Genomic DNA, 23,909 nt, shown 5'->3' with positions numbered 1-23,909 from the left:
GTGCTGAGGGTATATCTGATGCAAGAATTCTGTCCCCCAAATGGCCACACAAGTCAGAAATCAAAGAAGACATACTGAATTATTTCATTTATCAGACATTCTAACTCGGCCAGTCTATATGGATGAGAACAGATGAGCTGTTCCAGGGTTTTACTGTAATAAAATGTTGCATTCATAACATTTGGAGGATCCATTGCTTGCTAAGCTGAGGTGTAAGAAATGTTTAACTAAAGGTTTCATGTGAGAAGCTGCTAGTTCCAGCATAGGTAAGCGGGTACACCCTCATGTGCTCAAACACTCGCAGCTTTATTTGCCACTTGATCAATCAACCGAAGTTCAAACAAGAGACCAATCATTTCATGAATGCTAAAGTGTGCAAACTGTTAACTGTGAAGTAGGGCATAACCTGAGAATGCAAAATTGTGTGAGTTTACCATCACCACTACTGTGGCTGAAAATTTGTGTGCACTCTTGTGAAATGTGACATCAAAGCAGTCCAGTCCAGTCCAGTAAAAGAGCCTACCAAAAACGGGCATCAGGGCCATTCCTCCAATTTGTGTATGTCAAGCCCTTGCTTTTCTACCTAAGAGAATGCAACACGCCTGAGCCTATGTTTCTGTATTTCAGTGAACATTCACAATAACAGTGACTACAAGTCAGAAAAAGTAGTACCAAGGCTTTTCAGACAAAGTGTTTAATGAGATTAGCATCAAAGGCCGAGCAAATCCCTCTGGACAGCCATAGATTACTATACAGTGGAAGAAAACTTCTAGATTCTTGCTCCTAGCCAGTGTTGCTCCACAATTTATCCTTGGGAGTGAGCGGGAAGATGGTCTTCCTGAACCTGTCTGGTGACAGCTGTAGCTGGTTGTGCCGAGTTTGTGTTTACTGTCGCCCAGTCAAAGGTGTAGTCAGGAGGGTCATTCAGACTCCGGAAAAGATTGTGGAAGAGCCTCCTCAGGTACATGTAATCCGGAGTTTCTTCAAACTGCAGAGCACGGCAATAGTTTAAGTAAGTGGTGAACTCGGTGGGAAAGCCCTCACATAAAACTTCCACAGGGGTGGACAGCTTCGTCTCGGTTATCTTCTCACGACGTTGTTTCTTTGTGTTACCAGGTAGGCCTTGCCATGGCAGGCCACCTCTAGCGAAATACATCAAGACATACCCTATCGCCTCCAGGTCATCTCGGCGACTCTGCTCAAACCCAAGATGGGCATTGAGGCTGGCATAGAGAGGAGTGCCCGAGGGATTTTTATGTTGATTGAAAGGAATGTGTTTACCTGAGGGACCATACGTGTACTTTTTTGCTATACCAAAATCTACCAGGAAAACCTTATTACAGTGACGTCCGCGGCCAATCAGGAAGTTGTGTGGTTTAATGTCCCTGTGGATAATGTCGTTAGTGTGCACATATTCAATTATTTTAATCATCTGATCAGCTAGCATTAGAACCGTTTTCATAGTGAAAGTCCGTGAACAATAGCGGAAGAGGACTTCCAGGTTGGGTCCCAAAAGATCCATGGCCAGTGCATTATAGCCTTTGTCTTGCCCGTACCATCTCAAGCGGGGAATACCGACACCGCCCTGCAGAATTGTGTAGCACCTGCTCTCGTATAACAGTCGAGGGTATCTGATAGTTTGCGATTCTAATTTGACTGCCACTTGCTCCCCAGTCCTGACATCAACAGACAGATATATGCTTCCAAAGGTGCCAGAACCTATCTTTCTGACCAGTTTGTACTTCCCTCCCACGATGAATTCGTTCAAGGCATCGCTGGTACTCGCCATTGCGTTAGAAAGTGCTGTCATTAGTGGAAATTCGACAAGCTTGAGGAGACACTGACTGCACAGGGGCTCCTCCCCTGGGCTACGCTTGGAAGCAGGCCTACAGAATACAGAGGAAGGCAGAGAGCCTTTCCCAGTGATGCAGGCAGGACCGAGTCAGAGCAGCAGGGTCTCTTGGGGCCAGGCCGTTTATGGTGACACACGGCTTTGCGAGCCCAGCCTAGTTCTCGGCCTGTGCTGCTGCTGCTCTATGTAACTTTGCAGGTGAAGTCGCGGGCTGGAAAGGTACTTCACAAGTTTGGGTGATGATGTTCCTGCCACCACCGCCGCCGCCAATGCCCTCAACACACCTCCGCAGTCACCACCAGCTCAGCCTCGCCGTACTGCCTCCAAAACCTACTCTCTGCGGGGTATCTCAGGTTCCAAGCTATGACAACTGTTCTGGCATTCTGATGTCACTTCCGCCCAGCCCAGAGCACTAGCAGAAATGGCTCCTCCCCCGCTGTTTGCAAAATGCAACTTCCGTGTCAGCCTCTGTTTTCATTGCATTTCTAACAGGTATTTATCTGGAAGTGCTTTAACCACGCAAGATGTGGAATTGTGTTCCAAGTCCCCTTCCTCACCACTCGAATGCTGCCCCCTGACGTGATGTAATGCATTCATCGTAACGCCCTGAAGCTGACATTGACGTTGAGTAACCACGGTACTGAGCCTACTTACAGCTCAGCAGTCTGTATGCACCTCCCTCTGCGTGTGTGCTGCTTTGTTTTAGTACAAACCAGCAACATATAGGACGTTGCAGCATCTCACAAAATGAGATCTCTTGCCTAATCCATGTAGGAGCAACTGCTATAAACTCTAGTTTTTCCATGCCTAACATTTTGTCACTTGAAAGAATCATAGTGAGAATAATAAGGAGAATCAATGTCAGCAAGTCCCCGCAATGGGGCTCTCCAGGTCTCACTCCACAAAAAGTATCCCTGCAGGGAGAAGTGATGACAAAAAGCAGAAGTTCCAGGTGTGAGATTACCACCCCGGCTTGTAGCATGGAAATAAGAATGCCTTCTTTGAGGTGGTTTAGGAGACAGATATGCATGAGCACAGGGTTTTCCTCGGGTGACTGCAGTCTTTACCTTCTGCTGGGTTGAGAGGATATCCATGTTCCAGCTGTACACTGAGTCCGTTTTAGTACCACCATGTTCTCCCGTGAATCCTGCCAGAAAAAAAGCTTTTGATTGTCTATGCTTGAGATTCAAAGGTCTCAGGAATGTTTTAGCTGAACTTGTACAATGAAATATGCTGTTTTGGCAACAAATATTCTTTTTCACAAGGCTTACTAACAGTTGTTTTAATTTTCTGAGTTGTATCAACATCTTTGTATCTGTTAACATTATTGTGCAATATCTGGATAAAATATATTTGGTTTAGAATTGACAATGTATTCCTGTATTGACTTTTAGAATTTTTTATTATTACCTTTTTCTGTTTTTATTTGTTTATTTTTTGAGTGAGTGATTCACAGAGAGAAGGAAAATCATTGAGAGAGATCTTCCATCCTGTGGTTTACTCTGCAAATGGTCACAAAGCCGGATTTGGACAAATCTGAAATAAGTACCTTGGAGTGTCTTTCTGTATTCAGATATGGGTGCAGGTCCATAGGTTTTGACCAATCCTCTGTGACTTTCCCATGTCATAATTAAGGAGCTGCATTGGAAGCAGAGCCACTGGGACATGAACCTACACCAATATGAAATGCCTGCACAACAGGTTGAGGATTAGATATTTTATTTTATTTTGTTTATTTTATTTTATTTTATTTTATTTTATTTTTTCTCTTTATTTCCCTCTCTCATTTTATTTTTAATCTTGTGGTACAATTCCATAGCCTCTGGGACTTCCCTTACCCCTGCCAAAAATTGTCTGCCACCAACTGATTTCCCCATATCATTACAATAGTATAGGCCTCCACAAGCAATCATAAGTCCATCACTCTATTATCTAAGTGTATCTTGACAATGCAGATACAGACAACGGCAGACAGTCCAGCAACCTATTGTCAAGATATATTGAACAGTTTCATTGGGTTTCTATCTTTAGTCTGGAAGTAGAGACTCATACTGCATTATGATATCTGAATATTTGCTTATAGTCTCTATTATACAGTGCTCCACATTCCCTTAAATGAAAGCTATAAAACAAAATCAACAACAGGGATAAACTTAAAAAAGTTTACAATACCATGGAGTTCAATAATATGCTACTGAAGAACTTATGTGTCAATGAAAAAATGAAAAAGAAGGCAAAAAACAAAAAAACCTTCTTGCAGAAACTGATGTTACTGTGTTATCTATGAGTTAGTGAGGAATTTAATAAAAGAAAAAGAAACTATTTTGATGAAATCAAGATAAAAGCAACAATATCAAAACCCACGAGTTGCAACAAAATCAGTATTGAAAGACCTTTAGATCTTAGAGTTTGCATCAAGGTTGCATTATATCAGAGAGAATGTATGGTATTTGTCCTTTTGGGATTGACTTATTTCAGTGAGCCTAATAATCTCTAATTGGGACCATTTGGTTGCAAATGGTAGAATTTCATTCTTTTTAGTGGCTAAGTAATATTCCATGGAGTAGATATACAACAGTTTCTTTTATCCATTCCTCATTTGACAGGCATCCAGGTTGTTTCCACGTTTTTTTCTATTGTGGAATGTGCTGTTATAAATACAGAATTACAGATCCTTTTCTCATATTCAGGATTTTATTTCCTTTTGTTATATTTTTGGGAGTGGAATAGCTGGGTCATACAGCAGGTTTACTTTCAGTTCCTTAGGTAATCTCCATACTGACTTCCACTCTGTGGCTAGTGGCTACTATTTTGGAAAACAGATATGATAGTAGTGCTTAAGTGCAACATTAAACACAATCTTGATGAGAGTCATTATATTCACAAGATCTCAGCTCAATAGACATTTTTCAATAAATTTGTTTTCTAAGATGCATGACTACATGTCAAAATGATGCAATTGCTTCTGTTGTCAGCTTGTGCAATTTATAGCAGTATTTTCATGTGTGTTGGCTCATTAAATCCTGGTGACAGACCTTTCAGGCAGAATTAATATTGTCTGTCATGTGTTCATTATGCAGATTAAATTAGTACAACCAAGAAAAAACTTTTTGAGTAGTGCCTGCCTAAAACGTCAGTGGTAAGCTCAGAAAAATTAATAATAATCACAGCTGGCATCATGGCAAGAGCTATTACTTTCTTACAGACTGAGAAGTTTGAGAACTGAAGGCATTGTTTAATGATACAGAAGAGGTAAGTGGGAAGAATCAAATTTGTTTTACCAAAAAAAGTGTTAAGACTTTCTCTAAAATGCACTGCAAATATATTTCAGGTACAAATTTATAAAGAAAAATTAACAGAGAACCTGCGTATCCTTCCTTAACTGTTGCAAACGCACTTGCTCATCCCTCCCCACTGTTGTCCTTGCTCACATAGCTGGGTACATCTGTGTTGCACACATACAAAGACACACATTGAAGGCTTTTTCCACCTTATTTTTGTTTACACAGGAATAAGCTCAATTTTTTCACTCACATTTTTCTTTGTTTAACAATGCTGCAGATCATTTTCATATATCAATTCTCAATGGGACTCAAATTTTACATTTTTTAAAGAAAATGACATAGAATATATTTGGATAAATGTTATAGAAATGTTTATGTGTTCTACTAATTTGAAATTTGGATTGGTAAAATTGGAGCTTTTTAAAAATATTTATTTGTTTATTTGAAAAGCAGAGTTCTGGAGTGTTGGTTTTCTATCCAGAAGGCTGTGCTAGGTTGAAGTCAGGAACTGGGTCTCCAATGTTGGCAACATCGCTCCGAGTGACTGGGCTATGTTGCACTGCTTTCACAGGCACTTTAGTAGGAAGATGAGCCATAAGTGGAATAACCAGGACTTATATCAGCGCCGATATAGTATGCCAGAGTTACAGAAAGTGGCAACTTAAGTTGCTATGCCACCATATTGACTTGATGTTTAAGCTTTTAAATTTTAAATAGATTCTTCTGTCCCTGAGCCAGATACTCAGTTGTTTTCAATATGCTAGGTATACAGTTCTATTTGTTATTCATTCAACTGATATTTATTGATGCTGATTGTATGTCATTATTATGCAGAACAACCCAGAATACTTGTCTCAGTATACCTTGTATACTAAGGTAACAGGGAATACAAAAAGCTAATCAGTCATGAAAAATGTGCAGCTTTATGAGAAGAAGGTATTGGGTAGAGAAGCTTAAACTTAGTGAAGCAGGGAGTTCTGATGTGTACAGGAAAGTATGTCAAACAAATGTTAAGCTTGATTAGCAACTAGTTACTTAGATAATGAATCACATTTCTGAGATGCCTTGAAGGGGGCTGTAAGGAGCAGTATTAAAGCCCAGAAATAGGCATATAAAAATAATAGAGAAGTAAGTGTGTGAGTGCTAGGATGCAGAGAAGTGTGTGAATACCAGGAAATACAGAAGGTAGTGTGTGTACTGGAGATAGGGTACACGCTAGGCAGGCACAAAGCAGAGCCAACCAATGCAAACCAGGATACACCTTAACTGAGCATTGTGCCAGAAAAACCCATAAAAAGTGCTAATCCATTGGAATCACAATTACTCTCTTTTTAGAGAATGAGACTATGTCTCTCGTCCTCAGAACACTAGCCGAGGTGAGAGCCCTGTTCCAGGTGGCGAGATGACCAGCCTCAACGGACTGTGCCCTAGAAGTCAGCGCTGGGCACTGTTGCTCTGCCAAGCGACCCCCTGGTAAGCATGTACTGTCCCAAGAAGAAGTTCCTCCTCTTTGGGGACAAGAGGCTCACGAGGCCTTTGGTACAAGGATTATTAGATTTTGTTTGATTTGCTATTATGAAGTTAAGTGTGTGATTAAAGGAACATTATTGAACGGCAACTCTGGTCTCAGTAGTTTTATACCCAAGGCGTTAAACCTCTGCTGACACGGACACATTTTTGTTAACTGGTCTTAAATTGAAGCCGGCAGCTCTGCCTGTTTACTTCTGAACACTTGCTAAACTGACCGTCCTCACTGTAACATTTCTCTTGACCAGGTACCTATGCAGTCCGATCAGATGCGTCCTGGGCAGGAGGTTGCTGTGGTCTTCTAACAACCAGGTTAAAGGGGGACGTGGAATTTTGGTGTTAGGATTGGTTGTAAAATTGAGATAAGCAATGAAGGCTTTCATGACAAGTTGATTTCTGGACAAATAGAGCAGATGAAAACTATGACATAGGACTCATATGAGTTAACACAGATAAGCAAGACAAAGCAGCACCCTCTGATAATACCCTGAGGCCACAGAGTGGCCAGTCAATTCTAGGAACATAAAGGAGGTGTTGAGCCTGAAGCATAGTGACTCAGGGTCAATTTTTAAGGACTAAATGAGAGACAGAAGGATGTTACCTTAATGGAGTGCTGATCTTTTTAAAAATATTTATTTTATTTTTTAGAAAAGATTCATTTACTTTTATTGGGAAGGCAGATACACAGAGAGAAAGGCACAGAAAAAAATATCTTCCATCTGCTGATTAACTTCTCTAGTGACCACAATGGCAGAAGCTGAGCCCATCTGACTCCAAGAGCAAGAAACCAGGAGCTTATTCGAGGTCTCCCATGTGGGTGCAGGTTCCCAAGGCTTTGGGCTGTCCTCGACTGCTTTCCCAGGCCACAGGAAGGGAGCTGGATGGGAAATGGAAAAGCCAGGACATGAGCCAGCGCCCATATCGGATCCTGGTGCTTGCAAGTTGAGAACTTAGCCACTAGCCTATAGTATCGTGGCCTAATTTTTATTTTTCATGATACTGTTCCACAAGCTAAGACATTTCCCCTCCCACCATCCTTAATCCCCCTCTCCCTACAGTTTTCCCCTATATTATTACAATAACCTGAGTTAATTAATTCTGGAAGTGAGTATAGCTATAGAAAAGTGGAAGTCTCCTGGAACTGAATTCATGGAATCTCCAAAATTAAGACAATAAATAGAAAAAGACCAACAAAAGAGACTGAAAGTGAAAAGAGTAAATTTTTCACTTTTGGAATGGGTGATGAGTTCATGTTATGACACCTGACCAATAGTAACCAAAGGGAAAAATACGTGAATTAGCCTTCATCAAAAAGGAAAAATATATATATTCTACAAAGCATATGGGTCAAAAATGTAAGTAAAAGCAATGGAGAAAAAACAAATTGCAAATTATACATCTGATTATGACCTATTATCCATATCATATTAATTACACCCTCAATTCAATGCTATAATAGGGAAGTTAATTTTATTGTCCAAAAAGAGCAGAAGGGCACCAATGTGGTGGCGCACCAGTCTATTCTTCCACCCTGTGGTACTGACATTCCTAATGAGCATGGTTCATATTCCAGCTGCTTCACTTTCCATCCAGCTCCCTGCTTATGGCATGGGAAAGCAGTGGGGGATGACCCAAGTCCTTGGGATCCTGCACCCATGTGGGAAAACTGGAAACATCTCCTGGTTCCCAGCTTCAGATCAACTGAGTTCTGGCCATTTGGCTGCCATTTGGACAGTGAATCAGAAGATGTAAGATCTTTCTCCCTGTCTCTCCTTCTTCCTAGAAAAATCTGCCTCTCCAATAAAATTTAAAAAATAAAATCTTTTTAAAAAAGATAAAAAGAAAGACAGTTCTATAGAAAATAATTAGATAGTGAATGAAAACTCTTTCAAATCCATTCCTTTTTTGGAGATACATATGAGAACTACAATGAGTTACTATATCACAAAAAAGCAGAATTTTAAAAGTTCTTAATGAGGATATGTGAAAACTTTACATGAATTTAAAATATCACATTGCCAATCCTTCCGGTATGAGTTTAGTCATACGACTTCAAAGGCACCATTTTCCCTGAGGTTTCTGTTTATTTCATGGTAATTTCTCCAAATGTTAGACATGAAGTTACCAAAAGAGCAGCTGTTTCACCTAGGTGCATATATTTCATAGAATTTAGAAATATGTGCATTTTAAAAAGCTTCTACCTGAATATTCATAGGAATACTAACATAATAGTCAAAAGTGGGACTAACTCACAGAACCTGGTCATATGTATATACAAACAAAATATGATGTATGTGTACAGTGAAATAATATTCAGTGATTGAAAGAAATGAAATGCTTTTATATGCCACACTATTCCATCTTGAAAACATGCTTAAATAAAAGAAGACAGAAGTGAAAAGACTATATTCTATATGGCTACCATTATAGAAAAGATTCATTAGAGGAATATTTACAGAAAAATGCACAGCACTTCATCAGATTTGCGGGATGTGGGGCAGGGGCTGGAGAATAGCTACTAATGAATGAGGGAGTCTTTATTGAGATAATAAACATGTCCAGGAGTAAGGAAACTGTTATGACTGAACAACCCTGTGAACAAACTAAAACTCATGGAATAGTAAGGTTTGTGTTTTTTGTCTTATTTTCTTTTGTTTTTTATTTTTTTATTTATTATACTTTTTTGTCTTCTCTCTGCTGGTTCACTCCCCTAATGGTCGCAATGGCCAGAACTGAGCTGAACTGTAGCCACGAGCTTTCTCTGGGTGTCCAATATCTTGAGCCAAGTCTTGAACCATCCTCTGTCGCTTTCCCTGGCTGACATGCAGGGAAGACAGATGGCAAGTGGAGCAGCTGGGACATGAAACTGTCCCCATATGGAGTGCTGTGTCACAGTGCCAGGTAAAAGTAATATGCTTTAATGTGGGGTTTTATGGTAGTTAGGTCCAATATTTAAAAGTTGGGACCGAGAGGCAAATATTCAGCGTGCCACTTAAGATGTCACTTGAGATGCCCTTATCCATTGCCAACACGGCTGACTTCGATCCGTGGATGTACTAGAGTCCAGCTCCTTGCTAATGCACATTTTGTGGGGCTACATGTGGTAGCTCAAGGACTTCATTCTGTGCAGCCCTGTGTGAAATCTGGATGAGACTCCAAGATCCTGCTTTGTTGCAGTAATTTTGGAAAGAAATAAGCAGAAGAGGAATTTCTGTCTCACTTTGTTTTCCTCTGCCTTTCAAATAAGCAATACATTTTTTTTCCAAAGGTGGAACTGAAAGGTAATTTACAATATTCATAGATGTAAAGGGACAATCTTTATAAGGGACGTGCCTAAGGATATACAACGATCTAGGACAGACTGATAACATAAATGATATGGACAGCCATTACTGCAAATGCTTATAATATAGCAATGATATTTATAAGTTGTTCACACAAATGCATCCTCATTGAATTCTTACAAGAATAATGTGAGGTTGAACGAGAAATAAAACTACATAAAGACAAAGGGAGAACAGGATGAAGAGTCACCCTTGAAAAGTTGCTGCTTGTGGTTACGCTGCCTAACTGCATGGGGAAGATCCATGAAACTTACTTAAGCAGTCTAGAGCTCACGGAGCAGCCTTCGGCTTTCCCGGACCAATTCCTCTACACTGACAGAAAAAGCTTCCTGCTGGGTATAAAGCATCTGACACATTATGTGGTTGTAGAAAAGGGAGTAGAAGCCCTTTCAGTGGCTGATCAGCCCCTTGGGCAGAGTTGTTGTCCCTAATCAGGGCCCTGGAGTTGTGCACCTTGAGGAAGTAAACATTTGTTCAGACTCAATGAGTGCCTTTGTACCCTGCAATACACCGAGCCCTCTGTATACCGGGAAAGGGGACGCTTCACTGCGGAGGGAAAGGTTATTAAGAACCAAATTGAGATGCTACATTTCATGGAAGCATTCTGGGATCCCACATCTGCTCCCATCATCCACTGCAAGGACAATGGAAAATGGAAGATTCCCCAACCAAAGGAAACCAGACTACAGATTAAGAAGCAAAATAGGCAGCCATGAGCAATGACTCCTCGGGCCCTTCCAACATGCTTTCTAAAAGTCTCAGCTTTATTTGAGCACCCAAATTATGTCCCAGAAGTAGAGAACCAGGTTAAAAGAGAAAAGAGTACCCAGAAAGAAAAGAAGTGGGCTCAGGGCATATCCAGAGCTGTGGTGGCTCCACTAGACATGCCAAGAAACACTTTGTGGTGTAAGGCTTCTCCACGGAGTGCCTTATAGCCAGGAGTATCCACTCTTGGGAGGGTGAAGGCGGGGTGGACAGGACCCACTTATTACTTGATGAAACTAGAGTGAGAAAACATGTAGTTGTAGTGGAGCTCTAATTTGGGCAAATATTGGAGTCACATTTATCCCCACAAAGGTCTTTTTTCCTTAATTCTTTTAAGTTTGCATCATGGCAGCTTTTGTTCTCGTCCTGTAGCTTTTGTGTTTAGCACACAGTGAGTTGCTTCACATATGTTGTTTCTTAGGGTCCTGGAGGCCAGCAGTCCCATAACAGGATGGCAGCAGGGCATTTGCTCAGTAGACTTCACAACGAGTGTCCATTCTCACCTTTCTCTACCTCTGGTTATTAAGATGTAATCCATTGTGGTCCTGCTTTTGTAGAGGTATGATTTAATTTTTCACTACATTAAATTCTTATTTTTATAAAAAGACTTATTTTATTTTTACTGGAAAGTAATATTTACAGTGAGAAGGAGAGGCAGAAAGAATGATCTATTGATTTACTTCCTAAGTGCCCACAAAGGCCAGAGCTGAACCGAACGGAAGCCAGGAGCCAGGAGCCTCTTCCAGCTCTCCCACGCAGGTGCAGGATACCAAGGCTTTGGTCCGTCATCGACTGCCTTCCCAGGCCACAAGCAGAGAGCTGGATGGGAAGTGGGACTTCCAGGGACATGAACCAGCTCCCAGAGGGGATCCTGGTAATTGCAAGGCTATGACATTAGCTGCTAGGCTACCATGCTGGACCTTAAATTACATTCTTAAAATACATACTTGTGTATGTGTGTATCTTTGTACACATTTCTCTCTCCTTTTTTTTTGCGACAATACTACCTAATGTACCTAAATCACCCTTATTTAATATGACCTTATTTTCAGTTGATTACATCTGGGAGACCCTTTATCTAAGTAAGACTATTTCACAAGGGGATTGGAATTTTAGGGGTTTTTGTTGTTGTTGTTGCTATTGTTGCTGAATATTGGTATTTTTTATTTGTTTTTTGTTCCTTGTTTTTTCTTAATTTGGAGGGCAAAGAGACAACCATCTAACAGGAGAAATAAACAGATGCATACATAGGTGACAGATATATATTTGGAAGGATACATAGATAGTTCAGTCAATCTTACAAGCATTTGGGTTTGACTTCCCAAATGGTAACAACACTCAGAACTGAGTCTAGCTGAAACCAGGAACTTGGAACTCCATTTGCGTGGCCGAGGCCTAAGTTGCTGAGATATATACTGATCCTCTCCCAAAATCTATTTATTTCAAACCAGGACTTTTTTTTTTATTACCTAGATAAGATCTCCTTCTGGGAGTTACTCCTTTAAGAAATCCCTGAGGGTGGGCCCAGCATGATAGCTTAGCAGTTAAAGTCATAGCCTTGCACACGCCTGGATCCCATATTGGTGCTGGTTCTAATCCCAGTTGCTGCACTTCCCATCCAGCTCCCTGCTGTGGCCTGGGTAAGCAGCCGAGGATGGCCCAAAGCCTTGGGACCCTGCACCCGTGTGGGAGACCCAGAAAGCTCCTGGCTCTTGGTTTCAGATTGGCTCAGCTCCAGCCATTGCGGCCGCTTCGGGAGTGAACCATTGGACGGAAGATCTTGCTCTCTGTCTTTCCTCTTCTCTGTCTATCCACCTTTCCAATAAAAAAATAAATAAAAATTAAAAAAAAAAAAACCCGAAATTTTGTTTAAGTGCCTCTTTGTACTAGGGACTTTTCTGTTTGCTGGAGATATGGAAATGATAGAAAATGAACAAAATATCTTAAAATGAAGAAACTCATTGTACCAGGAAATATTAATTCTTAATGATGGATGTAAAACTTATTCAATGTATGTCAGGTAGTGATACTAGCTTATTATGAAAACGTATAATGGTTAGCAAGAAGGGGTAGGAGGACAATCAAGTTTGGATCATTTGATAAATGGAGGAGTGTTGTTCTAGGAGCCTCTGGATAACTACAATGAGGATTGGGTTTGGTTGGTGAACTGGGTATAGTTTCTGAGGCAGTGAATTCATAACCAGGGTTGTAAGCCATGACAGGTAAAGAATGCTATGACAGTGGCAATGGAGCGTGTGAAGATCACCGGTGTAGATTTTTGCAAGAGTAGTCAGTGCTTGAGTAACATTCCAAAGAAGCAGCATCCTTGGGTGAGAGCCAGATTTAGCTAGAACAAGATGAATGCGGGAATGATAGAAGGATATTCATTTTTCCTGTTTGGTGTATCTCATTTTAAAATTCAGTAACTTTGAAAGGTTTTGTGAAATTCTTCAGTTTGTTTACAGTATTTCAAAAGGAATTCTCCTCAGTGAGGACAAAGAAATGGATAGTATGAGGTATGCAGCTTCCCTTTACATCATCAGCAGATAGGGTGAATACCATGTGCTCATTAAAAATTAATGAAGAAAATCTTGAAATTTTGAAAAAAATTAGGAGGTAGGAATGATTATTTCACCTTGTAGAAATAGAGTTAAACATATATTACCTACCAGCCAGCAAGTATTTGCAATATATAACAGTATTTTTTTACTGGAAAATGCAGAGTAGGAGAAACTAACCCCATAATACATACCTGTTTTTTTTGGTAAACTTAATTTTTGATGTTATCCTTTTATACAGAAAGTAATGCAGAAATGTTGTGTTTAGTGAATATGTTTCTGCAGGGAACTAGATTTTAAAAATATTTAAAGGTTTAAGTTAATAAAATTTTTATGCAGTAAAATCCACAGAATTAACGTATGTGCTGTGTTTCATGACATACAGACCCTGGTGATGACACAGTTGCAATTTGGTGACCCCTTTCCTCCCTATTGCTTCTTGCTACCTCTCCCTACTTCATTCCAGTAGGCAGGAGATACCCGGCACAGGATATTAGTTTGCAGCTTCTGGAAATTTACATAGATGGAATCAGATTATATGAATGTGTTTTTCACATTTGTTTCAGAATAATTGTGGACATAATCCCTGTTACGGTATGTATTCATAACTTACTCATTTTACCGGCTGAATAGTATAATTCCATTATATGGATATATATCATAAATATACCTGTCTCCTGTTTCATCCTTCTTGTTTTTGCTATTCCTGTTCCTACTGAACAACATTCCAATTGACTTGATCTCCGTCTGTGGAACAAAATACAAAACCAAGAAAACAAAACAAACCCCACCAGCATCTCTGTGTGTATACTACCAGTTTGCTCTTAACAGCAGTCTTGATGGGACAAGGACACAAATGTGGCTCCTGCAATCATTAGAATTCCAAAATGCATTCTCCAACTGTGGCCTTCTCCATGACCTCTGCACTGCATTTCAGTAAGACCAGTCTAGCCTTTGCATTTGCTTAGGCATCCATTTGGCTCCCGCAAAGCGGTGAACAAATGAAGTTTCCTCAGGAACTTTTATGCTGCATTCCAATAAGACCCATCTAGCCTTCTTGTGTTTCTTTCCAGCGAACCATGCGGCAAAACTTAAGTTTGCAAATGCCCAGGAACAACTGTTTTAGTCCCCCCCCCCCACACTTCCCCATTTCTCCAAACTCTCCTACCCCTCCAAAAATCCCAAGATCTTATAATTATAAAAGGTAGAACCTGCTTGAAAACAAAAAAACAAAAAAACTGGGCCTCTATCACATAATTCTGTCTGCATGTTGGTAGTTGGTCACCTCTTTGAATTTAGCTTGAATAAATTCAATTTGGCTGTGAGCCTGCTGCCTATCTCTTTTGCTCTGTGACATTTTCAAAACAGCTCTGTAAACCCTAGTTGTAGATGTCCAGAATCTAGAAACGTTGGTTCACACAGTGTTTGTCTTTCCATGTACTGTCAGACTCACATTTTCAGTTGACTGTAGTGTTGTGTTTTGTTTCTTCCTTTATAGTGACATGCCTATAGTAACATTACCTGTGCATTATTGGAGCAGTAACTGATGAAATAGGGAAGAGGATTTGGTTTCCTGACAAGGTACAAAGAGATATTTGACACAAAATAAGAACCCAGAAAGAGCTTTAGGAATGGGAGGGAAGAAGACACACTGGTGAGGAAGTGACATTAAGTCAAAGTTTCCTCCCAACACAGGAAAAAAAAAACTTCTACAAAGATAGAAAAGATTATTGAAGAAACTTCAAATCAGTGTATGATGCACATTGCAAGCAACCCATTAAGAGATAACAAAGGTAGCCTCTCATCCTTTTATGTAACCCTTCAGATAGAATACACTGCACGTGTGTTCTCAATATTGACAAGAAGTAGTCTTTAGGTGAGTCCACAGTATCTTTGTCACATTTATTTTACCCTAAGTACACTTGGTAGTTACTATGAACATCTGGATTAAGTAATTGCCTGTACCTGAAGGAAAAATACACTACTGACATCTTTATGACCCAAGTTTGTTTTGCAACTATAAACTAAGCTCCTGCTGAAAGTTATAGTTCTACAGAAAGTAAGAGACAAGAATGCTTTCTTCCTCAATGATGACATTTCAATTTGATGGCCCCTCAGGTCTTTGACAAAGATACTCTTTTGTCAGAGAGCTGAAAACCACGTATACAGCCTTTACAGAAGGCTTACACACATTTAAGTGGAAGAGTTACACATTTTCTAAAGAAAATGCACTAAGAAAAGGGAGGGAGCTGTCTCTTTTAGTTTTAGTAGAGAATTATTTTTTTTTCTATTCTGAGTTCTATTTACTCTTACAGCACAAAAGGTCAGACTCCATACAACAAAAGAATGAGTTTTAATATTTGTCTGGAGACCACACTGGCCCAAATTTATGTGAAAGTTTGTAAAGGAAAAGCTCTCCTTGAAAATAATAGGGATTAGAGTAATATTGATTGGGTAGCTACAAATGATATCACCTGGCTTTTAACATTTTTTCATGAAATATGTGATTAAATTGCTTATTTACTAGGAAAAAGACCTGTAAAGAATGTATTATGATCAAGTATGCATTAGTAAACCGACTTGAGAAAGTCTGTGAACTGCAGGTTAAGAATGTTCCTTGGGAGCGCTAATGTTTGGATACAAATAGGATGCACATCCCTCACAAACCAAGTTATTTCTCACTGTCTTTGTATCTTCCACACCCATTCTGTATTTCTTTACATCCTTTACATTCACAAATATTCATAGATATCCACTCATTACTGAGGTGAATACTCAGTGTCATATTCCTTGTGTAAGTGCACAGCCCCAGTGACTGACAGGCTACTAGCAGCTCAGAGCTAACTCCAGTCACTGGAACTGCTCACGACTGCATTCAGGTGCTTTGCCCTGAGTCACACCCTCTGGCATCAGCTGGATGAATGGCTAATTTGGAATACAAATGCCAAATGCAGCCTTTCTTGAGACTGGGGATGCTCACTGTTTTCTCCCAGCGTCTGAATTAGTAGGTGGTTGGAGTCAAGAATGGAACCAGGAATTGATCCTAGACACCCTGATCCAAGTCATCTTAATAGCCCTGCCTAGCACCTACCTGAAAGATGTGCTTGGGAGGTTGCGGTAATGAGGAACTGCTAAAGAAAATTGAGGATACTTTTTTTTTTTTTTTTTTTTTTTTTTTTTTTTGCAGTGAGAAGAGGCCAGGCAGCCATCTGCATCATCCAGGAGTTTCAAAGGGAAGATGGAGGTAGAGCTTGTCTGGAAACATGTAAATATGCAAGCATTGAATGTTGCATTGTGGTTAGCAATTTTCAAAACAAAACACAACAAACTAGTCATGATGATAACTATAGTGGTTGTGATAGTGATGATACTGGTAGCCCTCAGTGATATTAATGGTGATGATATTGATATTAGAGGTGATAATAGACTCAGGCAGAATTCAACACTGTCACTCTCAAGGGGTTTTTTCATTAACCTCTTACAAGCATCTATTCACCCCAGAATCTGTTTCCAGCATGCCCATTTTAAGACAATTTGTCATCTGGTCCAACACCTGGTTTTTGAGCTCCTCGGGTTAAAAGTCTGAGTACTAGAAATCCAGAGAGCTGTATTGTTTTTTTTTTTTAACTTTAATATTATTTTAAATGTGGGGAAAGGATAGAAAAAGATAATTCTTCTTCCATTTGCTAGTTGATTCCTCAAATCCTCGCTAAAGCCAAGGATGGGCAAGGCTGAAGCGGAAAGTCCAGATTCCACTCTGGGTCTCTCACACGTGAGGCAGGGACTCAAGTGCTTGAACCATCGTCTACTGCATTCTGGAGTGGGCACTGTCATGAATCAGGATAGAAACTGCAGGTGCTTGATCTCAAATTTGAATACGAGATGCAGGCACTCTAAATGATGTTTCCATGTTGTGTCAGATGTGTGCACAGAGTTACATTTTCAAGGAGATAATGTATGAAAGTTATTAGCAGTGAGTATGATTCCAGTCCAAAAGCCATCACAACTCTTTAAAGGTCTTGGGTTTCTTGCTGCCAGTTGAGTGACTTGAGAGCAAAGTTGACAGCCTGAATTGGAGTTCCTTTTCCCTAGCAATACCCTTGCACCCTACAGATGGTAGCTTGGGTAAGTTACAGGTGCAATATGTTTGGCATTCGCTCCTAGGTTCATGATCCTAGGTCTTTGGTGTGAACCTTGGGCCTGGTAGGATGGGACTTTATTATAGCAAAACCTCATTTCAAGGGCTTGAAGTGCAGTAACCTAAAAATGCAATCGAGGAGGACCCGGCACAGTGGCCTAGCTGCTAAAATCCTAGCCGTGAATGCACCTGAATTGCTGTATGGGCACTGGTTCTAGTTCTGGCAGCTCCACTTCCCATCCAGCTCCCTGCTTGTGGCCTGGGAAAACAGTCAAGGAAGGCCCAAGCCCTTGGGACCAAGCAACCACATGAGAGACCTAGAGGAGGTTCCTGACTCCTCACTTCAGATTGGCTCAGCAACAGCCGTTGCAGTCGCTTGGGGAGTGAATCATTGAATGGAAGATCTACCTCTCTGTCTCTCCTCCTCTCTATATATGTGACTTTGCAATAAAAATAAGTAAATCTTTTTTTTTTTTTAAAAAAGCAACATAAGTGAGACAAAGCAGGGGAGAATAAAATGCATTCAACATGATTCCTACACATGAAGGTCTTATGAGAAGCATTAGGCTGTGTCTCAGGAGATATAAAAGGGACATTTTGGTGATTGGAGTTTCATTTGCAAAACTTGACTTTTGAAGGCTTAAGCATTCATGCCTTAGTCATTAACGCCAAATGTGATGTAGGCTGTAGATGTTGTTCTTTAGAAAGTCCACTTCTATCTTGTTATTTTATATTAAAACAGTGCTGAAGTTTAAATGTTTATTCTCCACCAATTAATACGATTCCATGGTTTCTGTCCATTCCGTTAATGGATACATTCCAAAGATTTTTATTTTTGGATTTCGAATATTTGCATTTTAGGAATAAACCTTAAATGGTTATGGTGTGTAAACCTTCTAATAATTCTTAGATTTGTTTTCCTAGTTTTTTTTTAATATGTGTGGAAACTTTTATATTAACAAAGGACATTATGCTGATCTTTAGTTTTCTGATAATACCATTATTTGTTTTTACTGTCAGTGTGGCTTTATAATTCCAGCTGTTCAAATGGTTTCAGAATTGTTTCTTCCTCTTCTTGCTTTTTTGGGTGATTTTGAGAAACACTGATAATGGTAAATTCTTAGTAGAATTCACCACTGCAGCCATCTAGTCTTAACTTTTATTTGTTGGGATGTTTTTGCTAATTGATTTAGTTTTTTTTAATGAAAGAAGTCACACACAGGCTAAATATTGTGTAGTTCCATTATACTAAATATTTGTGTTAAATAAATCCATAAAAGCATGATATATTGATTGTTAAACAAAATTAGTAGCTTGACAACTGTTGAACTGAGAAAATTACTCATAAAGAGAAATGTAATCATCTCTCAGTACGTAGTTTCTTCAATTTTTAATTAGTGACATGTAACTGATGGATGTCTTTCAAGAATATTATGTGCAGAGAAAAACACATACATATCTGTAATAAATTGAAACACCCATTTGTCATGGGCTAATTTTTCAGCTAATATGTGGAACACACATTCATACTAGCAAGTATTTCTATATTTTATAGAACACTGGATGCTCACACAAAGATAAATTGCATTTATTTTTATTATATTTGATTTACATATATATTAGCCTTGTATTTGATTCAGGAATAAAGACACGGGGAATTTGGTGAAATGAAGGTTTATGATTGTGATTAATAATCTTGGCTTTTCTCTCCAAGTTTTACTTTGCTCCGATAAATATGTTCTCATTTATGTTACATTATCTTCTTTAAAACAGTTTTCACCAAAGTAATATTGTTTTAGTGATCATATTGCAAACTAAGTAGATTTTGATTGGAGTGCAATAGTAATCATCATTGTTCTTTATGACTCCCCTGTGAATTTCTGGGTGTTCAATAAGCCCAAGTTGGTATACAGAAACTACAGCAACAGTGTTGTCTTGTTGGCATATGTAAGTCTCAGCAGTCACTTGCATTCTGGAATACTTAAAGATGTTTAGAAACTAAGCATGATATTGTGGTCAAATATTACTTCTAAGGAATAAATGCTTATTATGTGCTTAAAAGTAAATCAAGACTGTAAATTGCTATGACAGTAATTATGTCATGCTGCTACCTATTGCAACGAATGTTGGGATGTGTTACTTGATATAGATTAGTAAAACAGACAATGATGACAAGGCCAACCATGAACTCTGCAAAAGTGCCAGTTCGGGTGAGGCTCTTGGAAGGGGAGAGCCTCTGGCCTGTTTGATGCTGCTGTCTGTTTTAGGGCATGCTGACCGCGGCAACTTTCTTTGTCTGCTTGGGATGTTACCACTTTTTAAATTACCAGTGACCACCCTGCTGTTGTGCACATAGCCTGATTTTTTGTGTATTCACTTTAACTATGAACACCCTGTTTTCCTTCCCCTTGGTGTGATATTGTGAAAGACAGATGCTGCCCTGCTCCATAATAAATTTGTTTTTCTTGACAGGTTGAAGACTCTGCATTTTGATTTATAATACTCAGCAATGTGTTTATTTTATATTTTATATTTCATATAGAAAATTTTCATAATATTGTTATTTTTATAAAAGTTGCCTTATTTAAACCTCCTAGCAGTCCCTTAATATAAAGTTAATGACAATTTCTGTATTATTGCTATTGTCAAGAAGAAACTAAATAACTTATAATACTAAGCATATTTAACAATAAATTAATAAACATTAAATCAATTTGATAATAACCATTATTGGTCTTGGTGTTGTGATATAAGAAGTTAAGCCACCTCTTGGAATGCCAGCATCTAATATTGAGCTTTTGTTCAAACATTGGCTTCTCTACTTTTGACCTGGCTCCCTGCTAAAGCATCTTGGGAAAGCATAGGAAGATTGTCCAAGTATTTCCTGTAACTCACTTGGGAGGCCAGGATGGAGTTCCAGACTCCTGATTTTGGCCTGGTTCATCTCACGACATTACATCTATTTTGGGAATACATCTGAAGGTGAAAGTAACTCTACTTTCAAATAATTAAATCAAGCTTTACACTGACCATTACTCTTATTGTTTCCCTTGAATAAAATAAAGCAACAGTAATTATAAATCAAATATATATATAGGTAAATATATATATATATATATATATATATATATATATATATAGGTAGGGTAGATAGTTCATGTAGTCCCTAAGGCACCACGGATCCTTATGTCCCGCACACGTTGGAGCTCCTTGGTTCAATTCCCAGCTTTTGTTTCCAATTTCAACTTCCTAGGAGGCAGCACATGATGGCTCATATACCTGCCACCCTGGGGGAAAATCTGGATTCCTAGCTCTTGGCTTTAGCCTATTGCAATTCTGGCTATAAGATACTTCTGGGGAATGAACCAGTGATTGGAAGATCTCAGTCTATCTATCTCGGTTTCTAAATATACAAATAATCTTTAAAAACTTTTCAATTGTTTTCATTTTTGAGGCAAAGGTGTATTAGGATTCAATAAAAGTTCATGGGAAATGGGTATTGCAAAAGCATTATAATGTTTCTCAAATGACACCAAAATTAGCTCATCTTTGAATTTCATTAGTTACAGAGATTTCTGGAAGAGGATTCATTTTTTTGAAAACAGAGTGACAGAGTGAGAAAGGTTTTCCATCCACTGGTTTACTCTGCAAACGCCTGCCACAGCCACTGAGGTCCCAGACTCAAGTCAGGAGCCTACGACTCCATTTAGTTTTGTCATATGGGTTTCACAAGCCTAAGTGTTTTTTCCATAAATCACTCCCAGATACACTAGAAGGAAGGTGGGACTCCATGCCAGGCTATCTAGTGTGATACAATAGCCTACCCATCTTCACCACAATGTCTGAAGTATGCTCATGACGTTTCATACCATACTTAGCAAAGTTGCACAAATAAATGAAAACGTGATTTGTTGCATACCTCTTCCCTAGGCACATTTAACTTCCTTCATCTTTCCTAATAAAAGAAGTTGAGACTGTTTGGGGGCAGTATGGTGGGGCAGCATGTTCAGTCATCACCTGTATTGCCAGCATCTCATAGGGACTCTGGTTTGAGTCTCAGCTGACCCACTTCCAATCTAGCTCCCGACAAATCCCTGGGAATTTAGCAAAAGTTAGTCCAAGCTTCTGTGCCTTTGCCACTCGTGGGGGATTCTAGGAACAAGATTCTGGCTCTTGGCTCCAGCATGGCTCAGTCCTGGCCACTGAAGCCATCTAGAGGTTGAGCCAGTGAATGTCAGATCTGTCTCTCTTTCTGCCTTTCAAATAAATCAATTGCTTAAAAAATAAAATACCACGCAAGCTTTTAAATTCTAACTCCTAACTGTATTTCTGTCTCCTTGTTGTATGTTTTTGGAGGTGTCCACACATTTTTAATATTTTATGAGAGAAAAAAGAAGCTTTATTTGCCTGGCAGCCTCTGCAGAAGCTAGGCTGGGGTGGAAAGCTGTCAATGGCATGAGTGCTTTGATGCTAAAATATTCATATATTATTTATTTTAAAATCCTGACTTACTTAAGGAGATTTTTGATTTGCAAAAGTCTGTGTTCTTTTGGTTATATACAAATTTGTTATATTTTTTTCAGAGACTATGTTTAACGTGACACTTCTCTTTTTTGTTGATTGTTTGTGTAGAATAGGCTATGACCAATTTTTAATTTTTTTAGGTTTTAGAATGTCTGCTTTTTATTTATTCAATGAAGACATCCATATGTGACCCAGGAGTCAAACAATTAGTGTTTTTTGTATTCCAAATAGTAGCATACTAATTCATATAGTCTGGGTGATTTTTTTCTTTTTCCATTATTTCTTTATAGAATTATTTTTAAAAATTTATTTACTTGAAAGTCAGATAGAGAAAATTTCTTGCATTTGCTGTTTCACTCCTCAAGTGGCCACAACTGCCAGGCTGAGCAAGGCCAACTCCAAGAACCAGAAATTTCGCCTTGGTCTCCCATGCAAGTGGCAGGGACTAAACACTTGTGTGTCCTGTTGTTGCTTTTCACAGATACGTTAGTAGGAAGCAGAATTGGAAGTGGTGCAGCTAGGATAGAAAGCAGACCCTGTTTGATATGCCAGTCCACTGTCACAATGCCATCCCATATGTGTTGAAGGTATAGAATGTGAGTACCAGTTACACACATTTACAAAAGTTATACAGCCATCATCGGTGCGGCGCCTTCACGCAGTATTCTCATTAATGCACAGAGGATTTTCCTTATGCTCTCATCTTAAAATTTAGGAATTACACATTGTCAACTCCCTCTGGTATCATTGGTATACTGCCTCAACTCAGTGCCTGTCACACTATTCTTGCACCTCCACGGCATTTGGTAGGAAGCCAGCCAACAAAATGGGAAAATATCTTTGTGTGTTACACAGCAGATACGGCAATAACATCCAGGATGCACAAAGAGTCTCCAAACGCAATTACAGCAAAACAAACCCTATAAAGCAATGGGCAAAGGAAATGAACAGGCATTTTTCAAAAGAACAAATTCAAATGGAAAATAGACATGGAAAAATGCTCGGGCTCCCTAGCTATTCGGAAAATACAAATAAAAACCACATTCAGATTCCACCTAACTGTACTACAAACAGAAATCTACTAACAACACTGACTGGCTCCTAAGTGGGGAAAAATTCACTCCATTCCACTGTTGGTGAGAGTGCAGCCACTCAGGAAATCAGTATGCATATTGGTAAGGAAACTGAAAATTGATCAATTATATGGCATAGCTATTCCACCTGAGAACGTATTTAAATGAAATGAAATCTTCATATGAAAAAGTGACCTACATTCCTATATTGATAGCAGAACAATCCACTATAGCAAAGACATAGAAATAACCCAGAGACCCATCAACAGAGAAATGGATAAAGAAACTGTGCCACATATACCCCATGGACTACTACTAAGCCATTAAAAGAATGAAATTCTAGCATTTGTATCAAATAGGTGCCACCTGGAGACCATTATGCTCAGTGAAAGAAGCCAGTATTAAAAGGAGAAAATTCCAGATACTTTTTTCTGGTATTTGACAGCCTTTGTGCAAAATGAAAAAACAAAGTTATAGATAACCATGTATATACATATATTTTCATTAATGAACTATATAATGAAATCCAGCTGTGGGGATATTAAGTTATATTGCAAAATGTATTCTACTCCCAATTAAGCTGTTAAGTATTCTTTACAGTGTGATATTGGATTTTCTTCCATTGTGTATACATACAATGCCATGATGTACTCAAATTTCAAAATATTAAAGTTTTAACTATTACTAAAGGACTATACTACTGTAATAATATGGGGGGAAATGGTAGGAGGGAAAAGTGGGGAGAGGAGAAGGGAACCCCTATACTTATAAAACTGTATAATGGAAAATAATAATAATAATACATTTTTAAAGGATTATGGAAGACAGTAATTTGTTTACAATA

The 23,909-nt window shown here is 39.0% G+C and overlaps 1 protein-coding gene across 1 annotated transcript; it reads right to left on the bottom strand.

The window, feature by feature from the left end:
* Positions 1–805: 805 nt before the first annotated feature.
* On the bottom strand, positions 806–1,789 carry LOC121169449 (casein kinase I-like). Its single transcript, XM_041000048.1, has one exon. The coding sequence runs from the start codon at positions 1,787–1,789 to the stop codon at positions 806–808; it is 984 nt and encodes a 327-aa protein (XP_040855982.1).
* Positions 1,790–23,909: the final 22,120 nt, after the last annotated feature.

The sequence above is a fragment of the Ochotona curzoniae genome, unplaced genomic scaffold (genome assembly GCF_017591425.1).
Source record: "Ochotona curzoniae isolate NIBS_2020 unplaced genomic scaffold, NIBS_Ocur_1.0 scaffold_1852, whole genome shotgun sequence".
Lineage (NCBI taxonomy): Eukaryota > Metazoa > Chordata > Mammalia > Lagomorpha > Ochotonidae > Ochotona > Ochotona curzoniae.
The sequence above is the reverse complement of the archived record's forward strand: the minus strand, read 5'-3'. Positions and strand labels throughout refer to the sequence as shown.